The following is a 24,148-nucleotide window of genomic DNA, read 5'->3' as shown; positions in this document are numbered from 1 at the left end:
TGGGAGAGCAAGAGAAGGTCACCCTGACTGACTACAACCTCAAAGAAACGACAGTGGGGAGTCTTGATGGAGGCAGAAAACAGCGTGTAGCCAGATCCACCCAAAACTGGGAAACTCCAAAACCAGAAAAAACTAAGTTCCGTAGCCAATGGGGTGCTCGGTCAGGAAGTGTTAGAATTTTCAGGATAGAGAAAATAATACAAAAACAACCCAAAATGAAATTGAAACATAATCTCCCCTGCCTTGGAAAAACCTTTTGTGCTCTACAAAGTCACTCATGTGAGGGGTAACCGAGCATATCAGCACCAGGTTGAATCTATGTACTACATCTTTGTCTACATGGCCTGCATGTGGGGCTGGCCAGGTACCAGGCAGGTCAAGGCCTTAGCCTACTTCCTTCCTCTGCTCTCTTCCACCAGGGGAACAAGGAATGAAGAAGACTTCTCTCTGAGGCTGAGCAACATCCTTAAAAAACCTAAAGAATGGAGAGGAAAGGGGCATAGTTCCGCTCCTCATCTGAACGTACACCCAGCCCTTGTACCCCTTCCCAACTCCACCCTTTTAGCCAGAGACTGGGGAGGTGGGACTTGGCCACCCTGTATTTTATCTAGCAACGCTGAGAAGGAGGGTCTCCTTCCACAGGCTCCTCTATACCCTGCTATTAGTGACATAAACTCCTGGAATGTTAGAACTGGGAGGGATCTCAGGCACTGTTTGGACCACTCCAACCCCTGCATTTTACTACTTAAGAAGTGAACAGCCCAGCCAGTGTTGCTTAGTGGCTGAGCGTCCGTCCACCCATTCACCAAGAGGTTGCTGGTTCAATTCCTGGTCAGGGCACATGCCCAAGTTGTGGGCCTGATCCCCAGTGGGGGGCATGCAGGAGGCGACCAATCGATGTTCTCTCTCATGGATGTTTCTATCTCTCTCTCCCTCTCCCTTCCTCTCTCTAAAATCAATAAAGGGGGGAAAAAAGAAGAAGTGAACAATTTTCAAATGGCTGCATGAATCCCAGGGCCCTTGACTAAGTTTAATCTTTGGGTTGTCTGTCTGCCTCGTTTGAAGGCAGCCCTGGATGTTTACTTTTTTCCTTTTTTTTTTTTTTTTATTTATCTTTCTATCACAGTTGACATACAATATTATATTAGTTTCAGGTATACAATATAGCAATTAGACATTTTATATACCTCATGAAGTGAACACCTCAATAAGTCTAGCAACCATCTGACAACATGCATAGTTATTATAATTTTTTTTTACTATATTCTCTCTATGTTACTTTACTAGATGTTTACTTTTAACCTGATTTTACCCACGTGATAAGGAACTGGCTGCAGTACTGTGGGAAAGATTGCTGGGCCTGGTGTTAGGAGATAGCCTTCAAATCCCAGCTCTAGACATTACTTAAGCCCTCTGTGCCTCAGTTTCGTCATCTATAAAATGGGGACAGTAATAGGAGCAACTTCTTAGGATTGTTGAGAGAGGTTTCAATGAGGTGGGCTATGTAAAGGGTGTGAGAAAGCGCCAAGAGGTGAGCACTCTCTTCCGTTGCTATGGTTCTTAACAAATGTCTCTGAGCTTTGGTTTGGGGTTGCAGCAAACCTGGCGTAAAACATGTAAAGCACTCCCCTAACAGGCATCACAAAACGGCAGCTTTCAATATTCATTATAACTCTGTATCTCCTTGCACAAACACAAGGAGTTGTACATATAAACAATGTCTCTGCTCTTTAGGACCTTACAATGTAGTAGAGGAGACAGGGAAAGCTCCTTAAAAATGTAGTTAACAAGGCAAACCTAAGATTACTAAGAGCCGAAGGACTGATGATTCTGAGAACCAGTCTTCCAGGGGTAGTCTGAGCAAATGCAGAAGAGAACCTGGATGTGAAGTCCGCAGGGGAGAAGGGGCATTGCTTTTCTGATCTTTCTCCTCCTCCCACCTTCCCACCCCACCTTGTTACTGCTGCCCCCTGGTGTCGGTCACCTTTCCAGCACTCCTGGATGATAACCTCAGCACTGTTCAACCAGGGCAGTCGGGGGGGAGGGGCTACCAGCTACCCTAGGGCATGGCCAAGCGACACTTGAAGTTCAGCTGGGTCCCACTGTGAAGGAAGGGGGGGGGGGGTCTCTCTTCTTTAGGACTTATGATGGGGCCTAAATCCAACCACTGGTGTCTTAATAAGGGAACTGTGGACACAGAGACAGAGGAAACACAGGGAAGAATTCTATGTGATGACAGAGGCAGAGATTGGAGTGATGCTTCTTCAAGCTGATGAACACTAAAGACCCAGCAATCATCAGAAGCTAGGAAAGAGGACAGGAACAGATTCTCCCTCAGAGCCTCCAGAAGGAACCAACTCTGCCAGCAACTCGACTTCAGACTTCTGGCTCCTGAGCTATGAAAGACTAGGTTTCTATTGTTTTAAGCCACCTGGTTCTGTGGTGCTTTGTTATAACAGCCCTGGGAAACTAAGACATTCTAAAAGGGTGAAAAGGAATTAGAGGAACATCAGAATGGAGAGCCACCTAGTCATAAAGCTGCCCCTTTCCCCACCTTGGCCTCTGGCTTCCCACCCCACCAGTATCCTGCCTCCCTGCAGTAGAGGCTGCTTGGATACGGACCTAAATAGATTGCTCAGGGTTCAGGCCCAAGAGAGAGAAGCACAGAGAGATGCTCCTTCTAACTCTACCCAAGGCCTCAGTGACAAATCCACATTTCCTGGCCTTGGATACTCTTCATCCAAGATTACACTGGCTTTGGAAATATCCCTTCCTTTCAGAGAATGTCTTGTCCACTTCCCCCAAAAGGAGTGGATCCAAACTATATCAAAATATAGTCCACCATTGCTACAAGAGATACACAAGCAACAGGAGAGAACAGGTCAGTGACCCTTCTGTGAGGTCCCAAAGCCTCCAGCGTTCCCCCACAGTGTTCTGCAAGTGCCTGCTAATTCCTGAGTTCCCTGGGGGAATGAACCGCTTGTCTCACTCAGCGCCCTATTCGTCCTATTCGCTGTAGCTAACACAGGGCCCTGCACGTACGTAGTAGGAGCTCAGTAAATATTTACAGCAGGCAGCTAGGGCCCAGCTACATGTGGGATGTGCTAGGCATCACACAGATGATTGGCTGAGCGAGGGCTCCAACCCAGGACCTTTCCTGTTCCCTGTTAGGAACAGCTCATCCTGCTTAGCTGAGCCAAGTAGTAGGTAGAGCCCAGACTCCTCTTGCCTGAATTACTGCAAAACCCTTCTTTATGGTCTCCCTGTCACTATCTCTCCACACAGCTTCTAAACCTTAAATCTCTCTCTCTCTCTCTCTCTTTTCCCCTCCCTCACACACACACACACCTGTAGACTCTTTGACCAACTCAGTGACCCTGTTATTTGTTATTCACACTCCTTAGCATTGCCTATTAAAGCATCTCAAGTCTGATTTCTTCCCACCTGTTTGGTCTTGACCTCATACACTTGAACCCCCAGGTATGACCCTCTCTCATCCCTCTCCTGTTTACCCAGAAAACTCCCACTTCTCTGTAAAGACTCAGCTCAAAGTCACCTGCCTTTGTAAAATGTGTTTTTACCCCCCTTCTTGGGCTCAGTTCCAGTGTTTCCATAGCGACATATCATGTCTGTCTCTCAGGCAGCTCAGACCACCCGACCCCATCTCCAGGCAGGAAGGTCTCTCCCACTTGTGATTAGGTTGCCCCAGTGCGTTGCCCAGGTCCCTTGTGCCTAGTACAGGGTTTGGTACAGACCAGGGGCCCTAGAGGACTTTGTGGGGAGTTAACTAAGTGAGCGATCAGACATGGAGGCTACTAAAACCAGCTCTTAAAAGAGCAGCTGAACCCCTATGCACTTCCCACATCTGGAATTTCCAGGAAGTGAGAAAGATGCTGCTTTACTGCAAGGGTCTGGCGGTGGCTCCAAGGCACCAGCACAACCCGAAACCCAACTACACGGCTCTCCACTGAGCCCTCCCCAGGCATTTTGGAGGCCCCGAGTTCCAGTGGGGAGCCCTCCCTAGGCACTTAGGAGGCCCAGAGTTCCAGTCGGAGAAGGAGACTCAGTCAGCTCCAGGGGAAACTACTCCTGCACCGGTTTCCAGGCTGTCCCTGACGCCATCGTATATTATCTAAGCAGCAAGACAGAGCCAGGAGAGGGAAGAGATGAGTTGCAATGTCAAGAATGTGTGTGTCCTTCTCCTCCCCTAAGTATACTTTCCCAGGTGACCCTCTACCCACAGCAGCCCAGACAAGATCTGTGAGGAGCCAGGGAGCTATTACAGAGTTTGGAGTGGGAAGAACTGACACTTATTTGACAAATGACTCTCGTTCTCAACTAGATGATGCTGAAGGATTACCCAGAGCACTCTTTACTTTTGAGAACGCAGTTACCTCAGCCTGCCACCAACCCTCCCCGCGCCACCCCCCACCCACCATGAGAAGGTCAGGGTTGCCTAGGAATCTACATTAAAAACCAAACCAAAACAAAGCAAACCACACCCCCTCCACCACCTAGTGATTCAAATGCAAGTAATCCTCAGACCACACTAGGGGAAACCCTGACCAAGAAAGTATTTTCTGACACCAGCTGAAGGTCCAGCATTCTTCTCCCCTCCCAACTCCAGCCTCAGGGAGCTAGATGTCTGTAGGGATCCTGGGAAGAGACAATGACCCGGGGAGGCTGCCTCACATTAGGGTTCTACAGGGGAGAAGGATTAGGCCTATGAAGTGAGGGCCTCCTTGCCCAGCACTCACAGGGAAGCAGGTGTCAGCTCACCCCAGGAGGAACTTTATGGCAACTTTATTGTATCACTCCCAGCTTAAGGCCTTCCATCTACTGAGAAAGCACCCATCATCCTTGGAGAACTAAATTCCCTGGCAGGGCTACGAGATCCCTCAGGATCCAGCCTGTGCTTTCCCATCCAGTCCCTCCTCAGCCGCCCCACCCCCACCCCACATACACACACTTCCAGAACGTAACCTTTCCCCACCCCTATCACACACAACTTCCCCTGGTCCTTCAGGTGTGGCAGGCCCTCCACCTGTCAGCCTTCCCGTTCGCCTCCCTCCTCGGGAACCTGGCCCATTCTGGTGGCTCTGCCTGGCCTGCCTTTTCCTGCTGTTGGGCTGGTCAGTGCCATCATACTTCACGTCTCAATCTAGAGGTCACCCCTGAAGTTCCCTGTAGCTCCCACGGCTGGATGGAGTGCCCCTGCTCTCTGTTCCTTCTGCACCCTATAATAAAATTGTTCACTGCCCCCCAAGACCTGGCATTCTAGAAGAAATATTTACTGAGTTAAGCTGTTGAGTTATAATGAGATTTTGACTTACTGTTGCCTCATGAGGCTAAGAGGCCCTCCAGGACCAGTTGGGGGCATTTAGCTGCTTGATAAATATCTGGCAATGAATGAAAGGCAGTACCCTGGCAGAATGTAAAATCGTCTACCTTGGGAGGCAGTGAGTCTCCTTCACTGTAGCTTTTCACTCACAGAAGCTGACCTACCCCTAGTTAGAGATCTTGGGGTATGAGGTGGGGGTGGGGGAAGTTGAAGAATGCTGGACATAACTCATGTATCCCATGGTCCCTCCTGACATGGAAATTTCAGGGCAATGACTCTGGCCCCCACTGGAGGGTATCTGAAAAGCAGACAAGGCCCAATGAGCTGATTACTTGATGTCAGTTTGATCCACAGCAGTTTGTATTCAGGAAGTTAAAGGAAATTCCTTGTTACTGAGGGTCGTCCTGGTTCTCGTTCTCCATTCCAGAGCCAGTTTCTCTCACACCCACCCCTGAACACATGGGTTCTTGCCAGACCTGTCTGGACCCACTGGACATAGAGAGGCCCCACCAGCCTGGAGGCGAGGCCAGTTTCCTGAGTACCAACTCCCTGGGAATATTTTGGGTATAGCCCCCAGCATTCAGGCATAGCCAGCTCAGGCTGGTGGTACTCAGTGCCTACTGTATGCCAGGCTCCATGTGAGCAGGGCTGACAAGGCCTGACTTTCCCCAATCCACTGGGGACTTGGCCATATAGGCTGTCAAGACAAGGGACAAACCAGGTTTGACCATGGGCCTGTCACTGGTGATATATGGGCATACCTGCAGGCCAGGCCAGGAGCTCATACAATGCACTGGGCCCCAGAGCAGGTGGCACTCGGAGCTGCTAGAGAGCTTGCTTGGCTTCTTGAAGTCTACCTCTAAAGCACAGATCTTTCCACCGTCCCCAAGAATCCAGACTGTGGATAGACCCATGCCAGCCCTCCCTCACCCCCAGGCCTACTCCATGGAGATAAACTTCAGGAGCCTGAGCCTGATGAGTCAGGGTATCTGACAGTAGGCTGGAGTCAGGAGCCCAAGCATTCCATGTGTTACTGATTAGCTGTGTGACCTTGGGCAAGCCCCTTCCCTCTCTGAGTCTCAGATTCCTCCTTTGTGAAGGGAAAAAGACTAGATTGGTATTTCCTGACCTTGGCTATAAATCAGAATCATCTGGGTGATAGAAAGAGAAAAAAAACTTGAAAACAGAGATTCCTGGGCCCCATCCCAAAGACCCTACAGGAATCTGAATCCCAGGGAGGAAAGGCCTACTGAAACTCTGGCCCCCAACCTTGACCCGGTTGGGAGCCTCTGGGACCCCTCCAAGGCCTCCCCAGCCCCCTGCTCTGAGAAGCTCTTTGGGGTACAGTGACCCCAGCCACATCCCATCTCTTTCCAACCTCTAAGCCACCTAAGGCCAGGGTAAGCTGCCCCTCCTCTCTCTCCAAAGAGTTCTGGAGCCTGAAGCACTGGTCAGTGAGCATTTTATTACCCATCCACCTGTCCCCAGCCTCCCAGCACCAGGGCCCGTCCACAACCTAGACACAGCCTTCACTTCAGTCAGTCCTCACACCCAGCCTGTCTCCACCCATTCGTCCTCTGTGCTGTCCCTCCCTGAGCCCTCCCTGACAGCACCAGGCCCAGGGGGCCACCACGCAGCTATGGGAAGAGAGGGAGGGCAGGGGGGGTGGGAGGCAAAAGCTGGGGAAAGAAGAACCAGATTGGTCCCAAGCTTCTGGAACCATCATCCCAGGATGAAGGGGGAGTGAGCAGGGCAGGAGAGGGCCGCGGAGGCTGGGGTTGCCAGACGATGGTTCAAGCAGGAGACTCTTCTCCAGAAGGTGCAGGGAAGCCACTCAGGTCTCGGCCAATGATCTCACTCACTGTAAAGGAGGGACAGTTCAGAGACTGGGCTAGGAGCAGGTCCCCTCCATTTCCAGAAACCCCCCAATCCATTCAAGGCAGGCCTCAGTCTACGATGCCTCTAGGCTCCTCCTCCACTGGGCCTCAGTTTGCCCAATGTGTCTTGACACCTGCTCCCAATCAAATCTTGCTCAACTCCATTCATGTGGACTCCCAGGCCCCCGTTCCAGCCCTTTCCTGCTGGCTCAGCAGCCTGCAGGGTCAGGACTGTCGCTGTCAGCAGGGCCAATGGTGGGTGTAGTCAGTGGGAGGAAGAGGCAAATATGACAGTCCCTCATCACCAATCCTGACCACAGTCGCCATGTTTAGGGGGAAGCTGAGGGAAGGAAAAACGTGCCTGACTGGGACCTCAGCAAGCCACTGCTCCTCTCTGAAAGTCGGTGCCTAAATCTGCAAACTGGGGGACTGGATTAAGTAATCTTGAAAGTATTTCTAGCCAGAGACTTTTGTGATCTGAGGCACAGACAGAAACTCCACGCATTCTTCAGAATTAAATTAACTAGGTTCAGGTGGCTGCATGCACCAAGACATTGCCTCCTGAGACCCTCTGACCAGCCCCAAGGGACCAAGGATGCCCAGTTTCTGGGAGGCCAGGCTCCAGCCCTCAGTAAACATGCCGAGCAACCTCTTCCACACACGCACTCGCAGGTTAGGAGCCTCTGGGCCTTACCTTCCTCCAGCGTGATGCCCTGGATGGGAACACTGTCTCGGAAGCCGCTGCCGCTGCTGTAGCCACCCCTGGATTTCTCTTGCTCCGGAGTCCCCTCCCCAGGGCCGTAGCTTGGCCCTACCTCATTGTACCCCTCAGTGGCTGGGGGATGAACACCACTCTGGGGAGGGAAGGGGCCTTCCAGCGGTGGGGAGGAAGGCAGTGGAGGCCGGAAAGGGGCTGGAGGAGGGAATGGCAGCCCCAGGGGAAAAGGGGAGCCCCGTCCCCCATAGGGGTCACTAGGAAAGGGCCGGGGAAGGAAGGAAACTGGAGGTGGGCGGGCACAACCTGTGGTACCCCCAGTCTCAGGGAACATCCGAAGGCCAGGTCTATATGATGGTGGGGGCCCCGTTTGGGGGTACAGAGGGGGTGTGCCATAGCTGAAGCCTTCTGACAAGTAAGGTGGTTCATAAGCAGAATCTTCATGGGGATAGGAGGGGTAGGGGGGCCTGGGTGGTGAGAAGTCCATGTCAGTACCAAAGGAGGGGCCTGAGGCTGAAGGAAAGCCCCGGAGAGATGAATCTGGGAGGGGCTCCTCTTTGAAGATCACTGCGGGGATGGGAAGCAGGACACACTGGTGAGAAGGCTGGCGGGCTCCTCACTGCACACCCTCCATCCACCTTCCCATCCCAGCTTTCTTCCATCCCCTGGCCCCTCACGATGGGGCATGGCACCCCTCTGCCCTGTCACAGCTCCCCATATCCCCACACCCCACCATGGGCTGTCCTAGAGCGCACCAGGCAGGAACTTGAAACTCTGGGTAGGGCTGCGCTTCCTGCGCCCGTTGGAGACATAAAAGTAGACCTGGACAGGCCGGGACACCCGCTTGTTGCTGTACTCGGGGACAGTCAGGGTCAGTGTCACCTGGGAAGGAGAGGATGAGGCAGGGAGCCCTCAGGGACCTAGGCTCAGCCCAGCCCTTACAGGGACCCGAACTCCACCTCCTGGATTTTTCCATTTTCTAAGGAGCCAAGTTTGTTCCGTAGAGAAGAACCTGCTTCCGGAGTGGCCAGAATGTGTCCTCTAGAAAGAACAGGTCACCTCTGGAGTCCATTCCCATGGGCAAGGGACATAGCTGGGAATCCCTGACTCCTTCCCTGCCCCGCCCCCAGCGTGGGCACCCCAGTGACACTGGTACCTCATTGCTCTGCAACCGGTTCACAGTGGCCTCCTCCTCCCATTGCAGCTTTCCATCTGTGCAGGGGGAAGAGATGGCTCCAGCCGGGCCCCAGGGCCCTGCCCGGGCCCAGTCCCCTGCCATCTCCCCTCCTGCTGGGGCCAAGGCTAGACTCAGAGCCCCCCACAAGGCTTCACGCACAAAGAAGCCCACTGCATATTTACTCAATGGAATGGACAAGGCAGGGTTAAAAAATGTCCACAAAATATAAAGCAGCAAACTGAGACCAAGAGACATGACCCTAGGGACCAGGGGAAGTGGGTGACAGAGCAACTCTTGAACCCTCTCATCCAGCTCCAAACATCCCCTCCCATGACAGTGCTGGGAGGAAGTTCAAGGATAGGAAGGGGTCCTAGCTTGAAGGAAAGCAATGAGACCTCAAGTCTCATGATCCAGCACCTCAAAATCTGTTCTAGTCAAGTGTAGGGGCTAAGGCTCTTGGTGGTCAGGGTTGGAGGAGGACAAAGACCTCAGGCTAGTGGGTGCACCTGGGCCCATCAGTCTTCCCTCTCCACCCCTGGAGCTCCATCTTGGGGTATGTCACAGGCTCTTGTAATCATAGTCGTGCTACCAGGATCATAACTCAGGAGGGGCTGAGCGTGGGACTATGAGGGTGTAAGTTACCATTTCCTTTCTCTTCATGGACCCTATGAACATGGGGTCAATGATCTCAAGGCTGACCTGTCCTTTAAAAATGGAATGCATACTTCTTACACTTGCTCATCGTTCTGAGCATTCTAGATTGCTGTCATGCCCGGGAGGCAGACAGTCCAAGAGGAAGGACAGTCTACCTGCCCCCTTTTACAGAGAAGCTGGTTCAGTGGCAGTGCCAGAGTTCCTTCACCGGCGGTCCCAACTCTCCCTGCCTGCCCTCCTGCCCTCCCCTCCCCCGTGGGTACTCACCGGGACCCCTCTCAATGAACACCACCTTGGAGTCTGGCAGGAAGTTGGAGCCGGTGAGCACCAGCTCCTCTCCTCCTCGCACGGAGCAGGCACTGGGGCTGTAGGCCTCCACCTGGGGCAGCTCTTGAGCCGAGCGCTGGGCTGCGGGGCAGTGCAGGAAAGGCCTGGCTGGGCTGAGTATGGAGAGGACAGCCTCCTCTGCCCCCGCCTCCTTGGAATAACTGCCACAGGGCCCCGGAGGAGCCCTCCTCAGTGGCAGGTGTACAAGTAAACCCACGGAGTCCCTGGGGTGGCACCCACCATGAAAAGAGCCACCCAGGCAGAGTGAGGCCAACAGGGTAGGCCAGAGAGTTATCCAAACAAGTGCACAGGGCTACCCAGGGCAGAGGGAGGACAGGGCCACTCTAGTCCAGCCCAGAGACAGAGTCTGCAGCAGGGACAAATTAGAACATTCCTCCCACCCCTCCAGGGCAGAAACGAGGGCTAACTCCCTTATAGGGCTAGGCAGGACAGACGGGACACAGGACACTATGCCGAGGACACAGACACACAGACAAGAGGGTCACAAGAGACAGAGAGATGGCATAGGGCCTCTTTGCTCACAGCACTCAATGGGCACCGATGCTGTCTGCACAGAGACGACCTTCCCGCTGCCCTGGGGCACGTGTACCCGGAATACCAGCCGCACACGCGTGTTCTTGCGCCCGATATCCGTCTCACCCTTCCGCAGTTCAATGTCTGAATTCCGAAGCTTCAGGATTCCAGCGCAGTCAATGCTGAAGGCAAAGAATGGAAAGCAAGTCTTCCCAGCTGAAGCCAGAACGGTCATGCCCACGCCCCAAGAGGAAAGCCCCTGCTCTCTATCCAAAGCCCTGAAGACCTCTGGGAGCCTAGGAGGGCTATTTTAACCCAGAGATTAACCTCTGCAGACTGCTCCCCAGCCCCTTAAGTCCTCTTCCAGGTGGAGGAAAGGCCTTATACTGCTCCTGTGGAGGATGTCTAGCTCTTCTGGGAAGAGGAAGAGTGGGCCTAGCTTGGGACCCATGGAAACGAATGGTCCTAAAGCCTGAGGACTGAGGGGAAGTAGCGTGGGAACCTACTTGGCTGCCATGTTGTTCTCCGGAAGCAGAGTCATCTCCAACACCTTGGTGCCACTGACTACAGCTTCATAGCTGGCCGTGGCCACCATCTTGCCAGTGATGCGGTGCACCTGGTAGAAAGCATGAGGCCGCAGATTCCTTTCGTCTGCAGTACCGATGAACATCTGGAGGGTCAGCGGCTTCTCGCTATAGCCTAGGAGCTGGCAGAGAGAGACACAGGCAACCCAACTGAAATCTTCACTGTCTCGTCCTTCATCCATCCCAGGGTTTTCAACCCACCAAGGGGTGAGGACGCTGAAAGACAAAGGATATCCTGGAAGGGATTCCCAGGGGGAATTGGGCACCAGTTGTGGAGAAAACGTGGCCTGGAGTTCACAGTGTTATTCTTGGAATAAGGCTCAAACTGAGCTGGGCAAAAGGGAAATTCTCCCAAGAGAGACTGGCCCAACTCAATGGAGACAACCTAACTCCCAGTAAACTTTGGCCTCAGCCTAAGCCCTCCCCCACATCTGGCAGGCCATCATTTTCCACAGTAGACATGAGGCTGGTGTCCCATGGGATGAGGGGAGCGGGGGTGGAGGGATAGAGGAGCAGAAAGTATATCCGGGTTCTTGAAGGGCACCCTTCCTCCCCCAACTCCCGCCTGCCTGCCGGTCACTGCTGAGAGGGAGTGTGGGAAAGGGCAGTGCCACGGGTCTGCACAGTGGGAGCCCATCTGCAGGGATCTGGGACTGGAGAGGAGAAAGGCTACAAGGCCCAGCTTCTGCCTCTTACCTTGACTACCGGGTGACCACCAGGGGCAGCTTTGACAGCACCTCGGCTGCCCTCTGTCTCGTAGTGGGCCCGGTGGTGGGCTCTAGGCTGCACCTCAATCCTCAGCTCCAGCTGTTCATACTGGCTGGGCAGAGGCCAGTCCAGTGGGGGTAGGGCAGAGGTCCTGCACAGAAGAGAAGAGCACTAGTCATCTGCAGCCTCAGACCCCGGTCAGCACAGCGTGAGTCTCAGCTCCCTGAGATGCCATGGAGGAGAGGATTTGAGTGTGGGAGAAATCACAGCAGAAATAAAACAATCCAAAAACCCAGAAGCAAGATAAGAGGAGACAGGCCCCTCCAAGTCCCTCAAGATGAGGGTGTGGAAGATAGCACCAGGCCTGAGACTCCCTCCTTTCCAGCTCTGAGCACAGGGTCTGAGGTGGCAAGTGTTCACTTGGATACAGGGAAACCCAAAGCCCATCCTAGTCCTTGAGACCTGGATGGGAAAAGTCCAGCAAAGAAGCACCGTTTCAGACTGGAAATGGCCTCGGAGATAAACCCCTTCGTTTTTCAAATAAAGAGACTCGGATGATAGAACACAGTGGGCCAAGCAATGACTGGCAGAAGCCAGAACTGAGCACACACTCTTCTCAGGCCAGTGCCCATTCCACTAGTTGGGGTTGGACAGGTTCAGTTCAGAAACTGGGTGTTACAAATGTGCAACTTTCCTGTATTGAGCTTCCAGATACCTTAAGACAGAGGACCTCAACTGGTGATTGTCCCCAGGTGATATTTGGCCATGTCTAGAGACATTTTTTGTTGTCACACTAGAGGAGGGTGTGCTACTAGAAGAGACGCTGCTAAACCATCCTACAGTGCCCAGCACAGCATCCTCAACAAAGAATTATCCTGCTCAAAATAGCAATACTGCTGAGGATGAGAAATCCTGTCCTACAGGAACCAGGGAGAACTGGTGTTAAGGTTTCTTTCCCCAGGAAACTTTCCTGAATGGAGCCAGCTCCATCTGACATTCCAAGTTTTAGGATTATGGATTCTTTGAGGGTAAAGGGGTAGAAGAATGCAAGAGCTCCTTGTTTTAATATGAATTTTTGTCTTGCAAATACATGCTATTTCAATTCAGATGAGGAGCTATACTTTTAAGACACAAGTCAGGCCCTAGAAATGAAAAGTTAGAAAGGGGGACTTCCTGCTATCCCGTGTAGGTCTGAAATCTAGTCCACAGTCCATGTCCAGACAGTACTAGTCCAGAGGTAGGTGTGGGGGAACCCCAGAGGAACCCCCCTTTGCCTAAGGGGTTGGGGGGCTGCTTTTATTAATTGGTCCACAGAAAATGATTATCCTTTTACAAATTATCGGTTTGTAGAAGGTGTGCTGTTGTTTCAGTTCTCCCTACAACTGGGTAAATGGTAGTAGCCAAGCTGGTTGCTGATTCTAGCACCTTTCTTCAAACCCATCCCTTGATCTCCTGCTCCAAAGTAGAACAGCTGGTGGTAACAGTGGTGCCAGGCACAACCCTCACCTGAAGATGGGGCTGTGTCCCCCAATCCGGGCTTTAGACCAAGCCAGAGGGGAGGGCACTGCCAGGTAGTCCATGCCCGCTACCTCCTTCCGAGGACCACCTGGAGGAGCTGTAGCCTCCTCCGCTCCCGAAGGCAGCTTCCCGTTGCATGGCGCAGGCTCCTCAGACCGAGGCAGTGTCACCGCCTGCTCGCTGGAAGTCCTCCGGGTTTTCTGGGGGATGCTTTCCGCTGGTGGGGCCCCCACATAGTCAAAAGGGCCAGGGGAGCCAGGATCCCGGGCCAGAGGCAATGGGGGTGGTGGAGGTGGCTCAGGCCCCTCCTCTCCCAGGCTGCCCCTGCGGGACAGAGCTGGAGAGGCTGAAGATGGGGTTCCGGAGCTGGAATATCGCCGTTTGCCACATGGAGAGGCAGGCCTTGGGGAGGCTGGGGTGGGCCCAGGAGCGCTGAGAAGCAGCCAGCTATCTTCTGGTCCCCGGCCTCCGGGGCTTGGACCATACAGGCTCCAGGGATCATCAGGGGTCCATGGCCTAGGGGATGCCCGGGGCGAGGGCAGTGGGGAGCCCAGGCCAAAGCGGGAGGCGGCTTCGTTTAGCTCAGACTCCACCTCGTCGCAGGCCGCATACAGGGCTGCCTCGTCAGAGGCATCCGAAAAGAAGCTCCACGAGGACAGGCTGCTGCTGCCAGGGCTGGGGCTGAAGAAGGGGCCCCCGCCCTGGCCCCCTGACTCTCGGTAGCCTCCAAAGCCTTCAGGTGGGGGATAATCCCTGGGGGAGCCGTCCCCCCAGGCATCAGGGTTGTCCTCCAGTGTGGCTGGTGGGTCAGGCGTGGGAGAGATGGAAGTGATGCGGATGCTTGGGCACTCAAGGACACGGCCTCCCCCTGCCCCAGCAGAGCCCCCGCCTGGCCCCCCCAGCCTCACCGACCGAGCGGGCTGGCTCTCCCAAGTGCCAGGTGAGGGGGCTGGGCGGGGTGGTGGCGAGTGCATGCCAGGCCGAGGGGGTGGTGGCCGGGGAATGCCAATAGGGACAGCGCCATAGGGAGGGGGCTCCCCCAGGGCCAGACGACAGCATGGCGGAGTGTCCTCTGAGTCCAGTTCTGTCAAAATGGGAAGGGAGGGGAACAGAGAGAGGGATGCCACAGGAGATGGGGAGAGAGAGAGAAGCAGGTGAGATGTCTAGGTTCCTTGAGAGACCAGCCCCCTAAGTCTTGTATGCCACCCACTCCTCAGCAAAGCGAGGTCTCTGTGGTGCCCTTCAGAGGCACAAAGACAGAAACAAAGTTGGACCTCGGAAGGTAGAACAGAAGATTCAGAAGCGCCAACTTTTTTCCCACAAGGAAAAGCTCACTTCAAGCCCCCTGGCCTGGGACAGCGGGTACCAGACCGGGTAGGTCTTAACGTGAGGGACGTGGGTCGAGAGGGGCTGGAGCCCGGCCTGGAGGCGCGTTTAGAGAGACGCTGGGCTGGGCGGGGGGCGACTCACACATGAACCCAATTAGCAGCGGTTCCCAAACCCCCAAACGGCGCTGGCAGGAGCCCCAGTTGCTATCGCAACAGTGGCCAAGGAAGGGGGGGGCATCAGGGCAGTGGTGACGAGGGGAGGTGGCTCCTCCCTCGCTCCCCCCAATTTGGGGGCGGGGGTGCTGCTTGCCCGGCCCGTTTGGGGGGAGGGGGCGCGCGCTGCACAGATTCCGTGCGAGTGGCGGCCGCCGCCCCCAGCTCAGTCCCAGCCATCTGCCTCTAGTTGCGGCCAGACGGGGGAGGGGGAGGGGCGCCCTGGCGGGGCCCGAGAGCGCCCCCGGCCCCGGGCGTCGGGTCTGCCGGCTCAGAGCTCAGTCCGAAAGGGGCAAGCTCCAGAGCCCCACTTTCCCTGCCCCCGGCGGTGCCCGGGGCTCTCAGGACCGCCGTTCCCGTTCGCCCCCTATCCCAGTGACAGTCGGCCCAGCCGAGAGGCGGCGCGCTGCCAGCGGCACCCCCACCCCCACCCCAGTCACGACCTAAAAAGGAGAAAGTGGTTCCCGGCCCCCAGCAGACCTCTGCAGACCCCGAAGCCCCGCAACTACCCTCAACCTCTGACCCCCCCCCATCCCCCACCCCAGGCTCGCTGCCTCAAAGTCCCCAGACTCAGGATCCCCGGGCCCTTCCTTCACTCAGCCCAAGACCCCTTCCCAGCTCCGCACTAACCTTCCCCCGGCCCCCCCGTGCTCAGCGGGGGGGCCTCCTTTTCCTCCCCGAACACCAGCTTAAATTCCAGCTCCTCATCCTCGCAGCTTGCTGCCCCCATGGATCCGGCCAGAGCCCCCAGGTCCGGGTCAGGATGGGAGGGGGGAGCTCAGGAGGCTGCGTCTCTTCACCCGTGGCTCCCTCCCTCCCCTTCTCTGAGACGCCCCCTCCTCCGCCGCTGCCGCCTCCCTCCGGACGCCCCCTAGTTATTATAGAAACTTTTCCAAACTTTTTTCCCCAAACTTCTTCAAAGCGGCCCCCCCAGCCTGTCCCTGATTGGCTGCCCGGGATGCTCCAGCCCCTCCTCCAGGGATGAGATGGGAAAACCACGCGCCCCTCGTCCTTCCCCACCCTCCCTCTCTCTCTGTCCTTTCTGCAGTCCCTCCCCCTAAAAATTAAAAAAACGGGAGAGAGAGAACAAAACTGAATTGGAAAAACGGTCCCTCAAGCGTGGTATGACCATAATGATGCCGATTGGCCCACAGTCGTGACAATCACTTGCCGCCGGGAGCACTACCACCTCCAACCCCCAACTTAGTTTAAGTTCAGGGGCTCCGGGTCCGAGTGCCTTAAAGGGACCACATTTGGGGCCCACAGTGTAAAGGGTCCACGGAAGACCCTTTCTTAAGTTCTGAAGGAGTTCTGCAGCCATCAGCTAACTAGGAAGGACCACCTCTCCTCCCCTTTCCCTCCAAGCCTCTGGCCAAGCGGACTGCGGGGTGCAGAGTGGCTCCCGGCTGCTCTGAAGAGCAAAAGGCCGTTCCTTCGAAGTCCCTCGCCTGAGCCGCCCTGCCCGGGCCTTCGAGAAGCCTTTGCTCTGCCAACGCAGCCCTTCCACCGGCAGTCTCTCTCTTCCCCACCAAAGGTGAAGAACTTTTAGCTGTCCCGGAGAACTGTTCATAGGTTCACAGCCCCGGATGGGCGATGATCCAGGCCGGGCTTTACCGCTGCCCTTGTCCCAAGAACCCAGAGGGGCCATTAATTAGCCTCCAAGGGAAGTCGGCTCCCTCCTCCCTAGAACTGTAGTCTGGAGTGAATCTCAGACTCTTTGGCATCTCGCTCCGGCTCTCCTGAAAATCCCCGCCAGGTTTACTAGGGGCCCGGAGCCCTGCGACCCGTCGGGCCCGTAGTAGGACACCTGTCACCTGGGCGGGAGGAGGAAGAAAAACTTGGACTGGATTTTCTAGGAAGGGCCCTGTAGTGTGAGAGGGATTTAGATCCGGGATTCGAGACTCCGACGGCGGACGCGGTGGGGTGTCACCATTTCCCCCCGCGCAAATCGTGTTCTTCAAGCCTTTCTAACACTCGATCTTTCAACCCTTCAGGCTTCGGGCTGCACCCCCCGTGGCGCTCCCAGCCCCGCACCTAAAGGGTTAAGCGACGGCCCTCGGGTCAGACGTTTACAAACACTCAGGAGCCGGCCGGGGACCGCGCCCGTTACTCTAATGAGAAACAGGCTCCGCCGGGCAGGGAAAGAGGGAGGGCTGGCCCGGCGGGCCCGAGCTCCGCAGCGGTGGAGGCGGCTCCCCTCCCTTCCTCCCTTCCTCCCATCCTCCCATCCTCCCTCTGGCCCGCCCTGGGGACCCCCCAGCCCCCGGGGACCCCAGTGACGTGCGGAGCTGCCCCGGCTCCGAGCCCAGGGCCGCGACGTTGGAGGGGCGGGGAGAAGAGACCAGACCGGCGGGGAGAGAAGAATGTTCCGAGGCCAAGCGGGGAGGCGGCCTGGTTTGATTTTCCCCCCCTTTGGTTGGTCTCCTCAGGTTACACTTCCCTTCCAGCTTCGTCTCGGAAATAAAGGAAGGAGAGACGTACAGGGAGGGAGAGAGAGGAACACCCTGAGACCTGCGACGAGCGTCCACCAAAGCGGGAGGAGGGGCAAAGGGAGGTGGGAAGCGGAGGCGAGAAAGGCAGGGTAAAGACCCCGAACCGGACCCAGCTCCTGCTGCCCTCCACGCCACCCCCCCGCCACGCCGCCCCCGAGCCCCCCTCCGCACCACAGGCAGACGCGCACATTCTTTTCAAATGTCATATTTCCTTTGATCCTGGGCAGCGTTTCTCCATGTGTCTGGCTCAGCTCCTGCTCAGCCAGCAGCCTCCCCCTCTCACCCTCTTTGTATATTTTCCTGGAGAACCTGCCCCTCCTCCTAGCATCTGGAAGGCCCTGAGGGCTGGCGTCGGCGCACATTCCCCTGGCGACTCTGGCCTCGCCTCCCAGTGACTCAATTTCCCCTCTGCGGGTGTTGGGGGAGGGTGGGGGACAGAGTGGAGAGTTGGGAAGCGCAAAAGTGATACAAACGGGCCTGAAGACTGCTCCGGGTGCCAAGCTTCTCTCAGAGGAGTGGAGGGTCCCCCCTCCAGTCTGTCTGGGCTGCAGCAGAGGGATGGAATTTATGACTTCTGCCATGTCCTGCCTGGGGAAGAGCGAGTAGCTGTAAATTTAGGTTGCCCTATACTTCTACCCCCTGGTGACTGCAAAGACCCAGCAGCCTCCTGGCAGTTCCAGGTTTCTCGCCCGCCTCGCTTTTTGTCCTGGCTCCACTGCCCCCTAGCGCGCGCACCCGAGCGCAGCTCGGCTCTGTCACCTGGTGACTGCGAAGCGTTTGGCCTCGGGCTCTGCACTTTCACAAGCAAAATGCAAGGGCCTTGGAGGTGGTCGGGCTGTTTTGTTGTTGTTGTTTGTAATTACCCGAGATACATTCTCCGTGTAAACTACTCAAGCCATACACAATTATATAGAAAACCGTGATAATCCACCATTTTGTATACACTAACATATATATGCACACACACACAAGCCCTCTTTATCCATGAGACCATTCTACAAGCATTTTTCTTGCCTTGCTTTTTTTTTTTTTCCCTCAGTTAACAAATAGCTTGGAGATTTTTACCTGTCAACACGTGCACAACTGAAAATGATGACAAAAGTGCCCATCTCTATTTGAAGTTGGTGACAGACTCCCTCTGGAATCCAGACTGCCTGGGACCTCCAATGCTAATTCCATTTTACATAAGAATCCTCCAAAAAGCAGAGCCTGAGATGAGAACTAGATGCACATAGTTTATGGTGGAAACCAATCCCAAGGGACAAAAGTGGAGGACCAGGAAGAGTGAACTGGAGAGAGGGGAAGCCCCACCAAGGGTGCGGTATTGAGCCACTCTGAAAGACTGGAACATTGTCCCACTGAGGACTTTATGTGGAGCCATATACTATGTGATTAAAGAGACAGAGAGGAGAATATTTATCCACTCTCCCACTCCCGGTGGTCAAAATTTGCCTCTTAAGTGTTAATTCCCTTACTCTTCCAGGTTTACACAAGGGTGGGAAAATGGTAGGTGTCCCACAAGACTGCAGCAAAGGCAAAAGATAGAAAAAGCTGTTGCTGGGAGCAGATACTGTCAGGTGACACTTACAAGCTGTTGGTTTCCATAGTAATAGCTGGAGTAAAAAGATGGATGGAGAGTGTGTGAGGCAGATCAGATGTATCCTAGATAAGATCATTCACTCATTCAAACAAAAAATGTGTATTGAGGAAACTCTGTACTCAGAGGCAGTTCTAGGCATTGGGTACCTATATCTATCAACCAAGCCCCGCAAGAACTTCCAGTTATTATCAGGCTGAAAATATATTTCATACTTGACATCTCCCTCTTCTTTGTCCCCATAACTGTAGAGAACTGTCAGTGTTTTTATGTTATTAATGCAGTATCTATCTACCTATCTATCTTCCTTTCCATTCCTTTCATTACCAGTCTAGTGTAGGCCTTGATATTTTCTGATTTAGACTCTCAAAAACGGTATCTAATGTCAATGACATACCTTACATATTTGGTGACTAAAATATGTCACTTTTAAAGCCCTTCTCCTATATAACAAAATATTAGTTTTATTATTAATAATGATATGAAACATAATAGTAACCAGAAAAAAAATGCAAAGAGTTAAAATAGTTTTATTGAACTCATATGTATAATCACACTGGTTAAAAAATATGTATTCATATAGAATATACATACATATAGAACATACATACATATGTCACAGTAAAAGAAAGGAAAAAAGCAATGGATTAATAATTGTAATTATATTTACATCTTTTTACTTTAAATGAAAAGGAAAAACATATGTACACATTGGTCTGTCATTGGAATAAATTACAGCATTATAACTTCTGTTTCAGTTCCTAATTTTTGCAAATTTGTCAGTGATTTTGTCAAAATTGATCTTCACATATAGACAGCATTACCAGATATGTTAATCTATCTCATATGTGGTTAATTAAAGAAAATTTTTTTAGTAATTTTAATTATTTTTTTATATGTTTTTATTGTTTTGAGAGAAAGCCAGAGAGAGAGAGATAGAAACATTGATGAGATAGAAACATGGATTGGCCATCTCCCATACGCCCTCCCCCTGCCCATGACCCCCACCAGGAATCAAGTTCAGGCATGTGCCTGACCAGGAATCAAACCAGCAACCTCCTGATGCATGGTACGATGCTCAATCCACTGAGCCACACCAGCTGGGCTAATTTTAATTCTTTATTATGATATAATTCACATACCATAAAAGTCACTCCTTCAAACTTGACAACTCAGAGCATTTTAGTATATTCACAAAGTTGTACAACCATCACCATATATAATTCCAGGACATTTTATCACCCCCCACAATAAACCCTATACCTATTAGCAGTCACTTCCCATTCTCCCCATACCCCATACCTGGAAATCACCAATCTACTTTGTCTCCATAGATTTGCCTATCCTGGATATTTCATAAATGGAATCACATAACATGGCACCTTTTGTATCTGGCTTTTTTCACTTAGCATAATGTTTTTTATCTTTATTCCATTGTAGTATGTATCAGTATTTCATTCATATCTATAGTTAAATATCTATTTTAACTTTGAAATTTTTCTTCACACAAAACATGTGTATAAATAGTTAGAAAAAAATTCTTAAACCTATGGATAAGATTCATAAAAATCTCATAAATTCATAAATTTCAAAAATTGCAATGTGTCTTTGCTTCTCCAGGATTGAAGCTAATAGCTTTTAAGTGTGTCCTTTGTTGAAAAATATTTTAAACACAAATAAACACTTCAAGTGTTTTACATAGTATATTAGTTTTGACTACTGCATAACAAGTCACTCCCAAAACTTTGTGGCTTCAAAGCACGATGATCATTTGTTATCTTTCATGGTTTCTGTGAGTTTGAAACTCAGACAGGGCACAGTGAGGAAGGCTCTTATCTGCTCTACAATGTCTGGCGGGGGACTTGAAGTCTGGGAGCTAGAATCATCATATGTCTAGCAACTGATGTTGACTAGTGACTAAGATTTTAGCTAGAGCAATTGGCTGTACCACCTACATGTGACTGCTGCACACGGCTTGGGCTTCCTTACTACATGGCAAACATAGAGAGAGAGAGAGAGAGAGAGAGAGAGAGAGAGAGAGCGCTGCAGGCAGGAATTACATCCTTTTTATGAGTACTCTTGTAACTCATCGTATTCCATTGGTGAAGGCAGTCACAAGCCCCTGACCAGAATCAAGGGGTGAGAACATAGACCTCACCTGTCGATGGAAAGACTATCAGTTACAATGTAAGAAGCACATGTAGAATGGAATAAACACATACAGGTTGCCATCTTTAGATGATCACGGTCTGCCAGCTGGTGACAACAATTTACATCCCTGCCACATTTATCTTTTCCCCATAGACCCTCAAGTCTCAGGACTATCATGGCACCGAGCTCAGGTACAGATATCAGATCTTATCACCTAGATCCTGGACCTCAAGCCTGAGCAAATGCTGTGTAACAAATCACCCCACGCCCTGGCCGGTTTGGCTCAGCGGTTGGAGCGTCGACCTGCGGTTCAGAGAGACCCGGGTTCGGTTCCCGCTAAGGGCACATACCTCGGTTGCAGTTTGTCCCTGGCCCTGGTTGGTCGTGCGGGTGGCGGCCACTCGATGTGTCCCTTCACATCGATGTTTCTCTCTCTCTCTCTCTCTCTCTCTCTCTCTCTCTCTCTCTCTCTCTCTCTCTTCCTCTCTCTCCCTCCCACTCTATCTGAACAAAAGGTGGAGGGATGTCCTCGGGTGAGGATGAAAAAACAAAAAAACACACAAAAAACAAATCACCCCAAAGTTAGTGGCTCCTTCCAGGTACATATGATCTGATTGGGAGATAAGATGTAAACATATCAAAGGTTATATACTAATAAAAGAATTTAACAAATAACAATAATTCTGGAGATGTAACAAAGCAATTCAATAAGAGATGTTTGGTTGGAAGCAACAGAAATGGACTCCATATAACTTAAGCAAAAGGGGGGTATATGGAAAGGTGAGATCACAGAACTAATAGAAAAGGAGAATCCGGCTTCGGGAAGGATGAAAACCAGTGGTTCTGGGGAACTAGTCCTCAGGACCTGAGAAACAGCCTTTTCATGGTGCTGGATGTTTTCAGTTCCTAGTATGTACCAAGTCCTTCCTGTTTACAGGACTCCACAGACACTGATCCTTCTTCCTGGATCTCTCTTTACATACAACCCCCTTTGCCTGACTAACTTTTACTCATCTGTAGATCTCAGCTACAATCTCACAGCATTCTCATCGCATTCACAACACTTATCCCAATTGTAATATGATAATTGTGGACATGCTTGTTTAATATCTGTGTACCTCACTAGAGTGTGCAGTTCTCTGAGAGGAACTTTGTCGTTTTTATCTACCAAGTTCTCTTACTTTTTAAGTTTTATCTACTTTAAAAATATGTGTAGAAATAAGTGAAGAACAATTAAATGAGAACTGGCAAAAGCTCTTTATTCAAAGCTTGTTACAGCAAGGGAGTTAGCCACCACCACTTGCATCTTGGCAGAGACTCCAAGTCAAGTAAAAGCGTGGAAAAGCTTTATAGTATAAAAAAAGGAAAGCTTTGGTTATGTTGACTGGTTAGGGAAGCTGTAGGTGGACTAAGTGGAAGCAGGGTGTCCTATGTGATTGGGTTGGGGTACATTATTTGGCTTTCTCTGGTTGGTCCTAAGTTGAAAGCAGGGACAAAAATTAGGAAAGCTGTCACTTATTAATCAAGATCTGGCTCTTTTGGGAAAATTGTTACAGGGCTTACTGTATGGCTTCCTAGGCTGGTTGCTGAAGACAGTGGTCTAATTTCCTATGTCTGGCTTGCAGATAGTAGACTGGCTTCCTGGGCTGATTTGTGTAGACAATGGGTTGGTTTCCTGGGCTGGTTGCTGCAGATTGTGGATCAGAGTTCTGTTGTTATATATGGTCTGGTCATTGTCCATAGCCTATTCAATCTCTCATATTTATATAAAATCTATTATGTGCCGTACATTATGCTAAGCTCTGGGATACAGAAATTGATCGAAGATAGTTGTTGTTCAATTGAACAGGTGGGAAGAGATGATGTTTAAATAACTAAGTGCACCCATTAGAATTAGGCTTGACTGTGCATGACATAAAAACCTTAAACCTATGGTTTAAGTGAAATAGAAGTTCACTTCACTGAAGATCTGGTATGGCAGCTCCACAACCATCAGGCTTCCAAGCTCCCTCTATCTCGCCACCTCACCACCCTTCGCGTTCCACCTCATGGAAAGTGGCTGCTCAAGGTCCAGCCACCACATCCATATTTAAACCACCAACAACAAGGTAAGAGCAGAAGGACACACACCTTCTCCCTCCCCACACCATTTATATTTACTTCCAACTGGTCAGAACTTAGTCATATGGTCACATATAGCTGGGAAATGTATTTATTCCAAGTGCACATATGTAAAGCTAAAAATATCAGGTATTATTACTAAGGAAGATGGGAGAAGGCCATTGGGGTCAGTTAGCAGCCTCTGCCAACTAGACAAATGGGATTTGGAGATTATCCATAAATCCAGTTATTTATATTGTCTCTTTTCTCTAATATAGAATACTCTTGACTTACCATGTAATTATTCTCATTATGTATTACAGAGTACAAATCAAGTTATTTTCACAGTTAAGAAGAAGTATCCATATGAGATTCATAGTGATCCTGTTTTAAGGATGCTGTCCAGGATGTTGTCTACAAAATTATTCAGAGTCCTCCCTGTAGCCAGGAACACTTTTCTCCCAGCTCTCAGTAACAACAATGCTTCTCCTGAATCATCAGGCAAAGGGCAAAACCATAGACATTTAAAATGGCAGACACTGACCGGCTGGTGTGGCTCAGTGGTTGACCCATGCACCAAGAGGTCGCTGGTTCGAGTCCTAGTCAGAACACATGCCCAGGTTGTGGGCCCAATCCCCAGTGAGGGGCAGGCAGGAGGCAGCCAATCCATGTTCTCTTTCATCAATGTTTCTCTCTTCCTCTCTCTCTAAAATCAATAAAGGAAAAAAAAATTTTTTTAATAAAAATAAAATGGCAGACACTGAATTTTGTAGGCTAAGCGTTTGCAATATATGTTGTAGACACTTATTGTATTAATTTGGTCCAAGGTAAA

General features: G+C 51.7%; 1 protein-coding gene across 2 annotated transcripts; it reads right to left on the bottom strand.

The window, feature by feature from the left end:
- Window positions 1–5,257: 5,257 nt before the first annotated feature.
- NFATC4 (nuclear factor of activated T cells 4) lies at window positions 5,258–15,899 on the bottom strand. Of its 2 annotated transcripts, XR_004959217.1 has the most exons (11): window positions 15,607–15,899; window positions 13,424–14,519; window positions 11,906–12,068; window positions 11,132–11,331; window positions 10,635–10,807; window positions 10,032–10,172; window positions 9,090–9,145; window positions 8,689–8,815; window positions 8,240–8,500; window positions 6,950–7,202; window positions 5,258–5,269 (listed from the first exon to the last, which is right to left on the bottom strand). XR_004959217.1 is itself a non-coding variant. In XM_036258181.1 (10 exons), exons 1-10 carry the CDS (start codon window positions 15,704–15,706, stop codon window positions 7,135–7,137), a joined length of 2,712 nt encoding a protein of 903 aa, XP_036114074.1. In that variant the 5' UTR covers window positions 15,707–15,899; the 3' UTR covers window positions 7,085–7,134. The 2 variants fall into 2 exon arrangements, 1 of the variants encoding a protein (XP_036114074.1); XM_036258181.1 differs by lacking the exon at window positions 5,258–5,269 and having other exon boundaries at window positions 7,085–7,202; window positions 7,913–8,500.
- Between the last annotated feature and the right edge of the window lie 8,249 nt (window positions 15,900–24,148).

Source organism: Molossus molossus, unplaced genomic scaffold, assembly GCF_014108415.1.
Source record: "Molossus molossus isolate mMolMol1 unplaced genomic scaffold, mMolMol1.p scaffold_m16_p_1, whole genome shotgun sequence".
Lineage (NCBI taxonomy): Eukaryota > Metazoa > Chordata > Mammalia > Chiroptera > Molossidae > Molossus > Molossus molossus.
Note: the sequence above shows the minus strand (reverse complement) of the source record. Positions and strands in the feature narration are given on the sequence as shown.

Bases quoted from the DNA above. Each gene is read 5' to 3' on its own strand.
- NFATC4 (XM_036258181.1), bottom strand. From the start codon at position 15,706: ATGGGGGCAGCAAGCTGCGAGGATGAGGAGCTGGAATTTAAGCTGGTG. The intron at 10,173-10,634 runs GTGAGCAAAGAG...ACTGCCCCGCAG, and splicing joins ATCGGTGCCCATTGAGTGCT to CCCAGCGCTCGGCTCAAGAG. The intron at 8,501-8,688 runs GTGCGCTCTAGG...CCATCCCCGCAG, and splicing joins GAGTTTCAAGTTCCTGCCTG to TGATCTTCAAAGAGGAGCCC.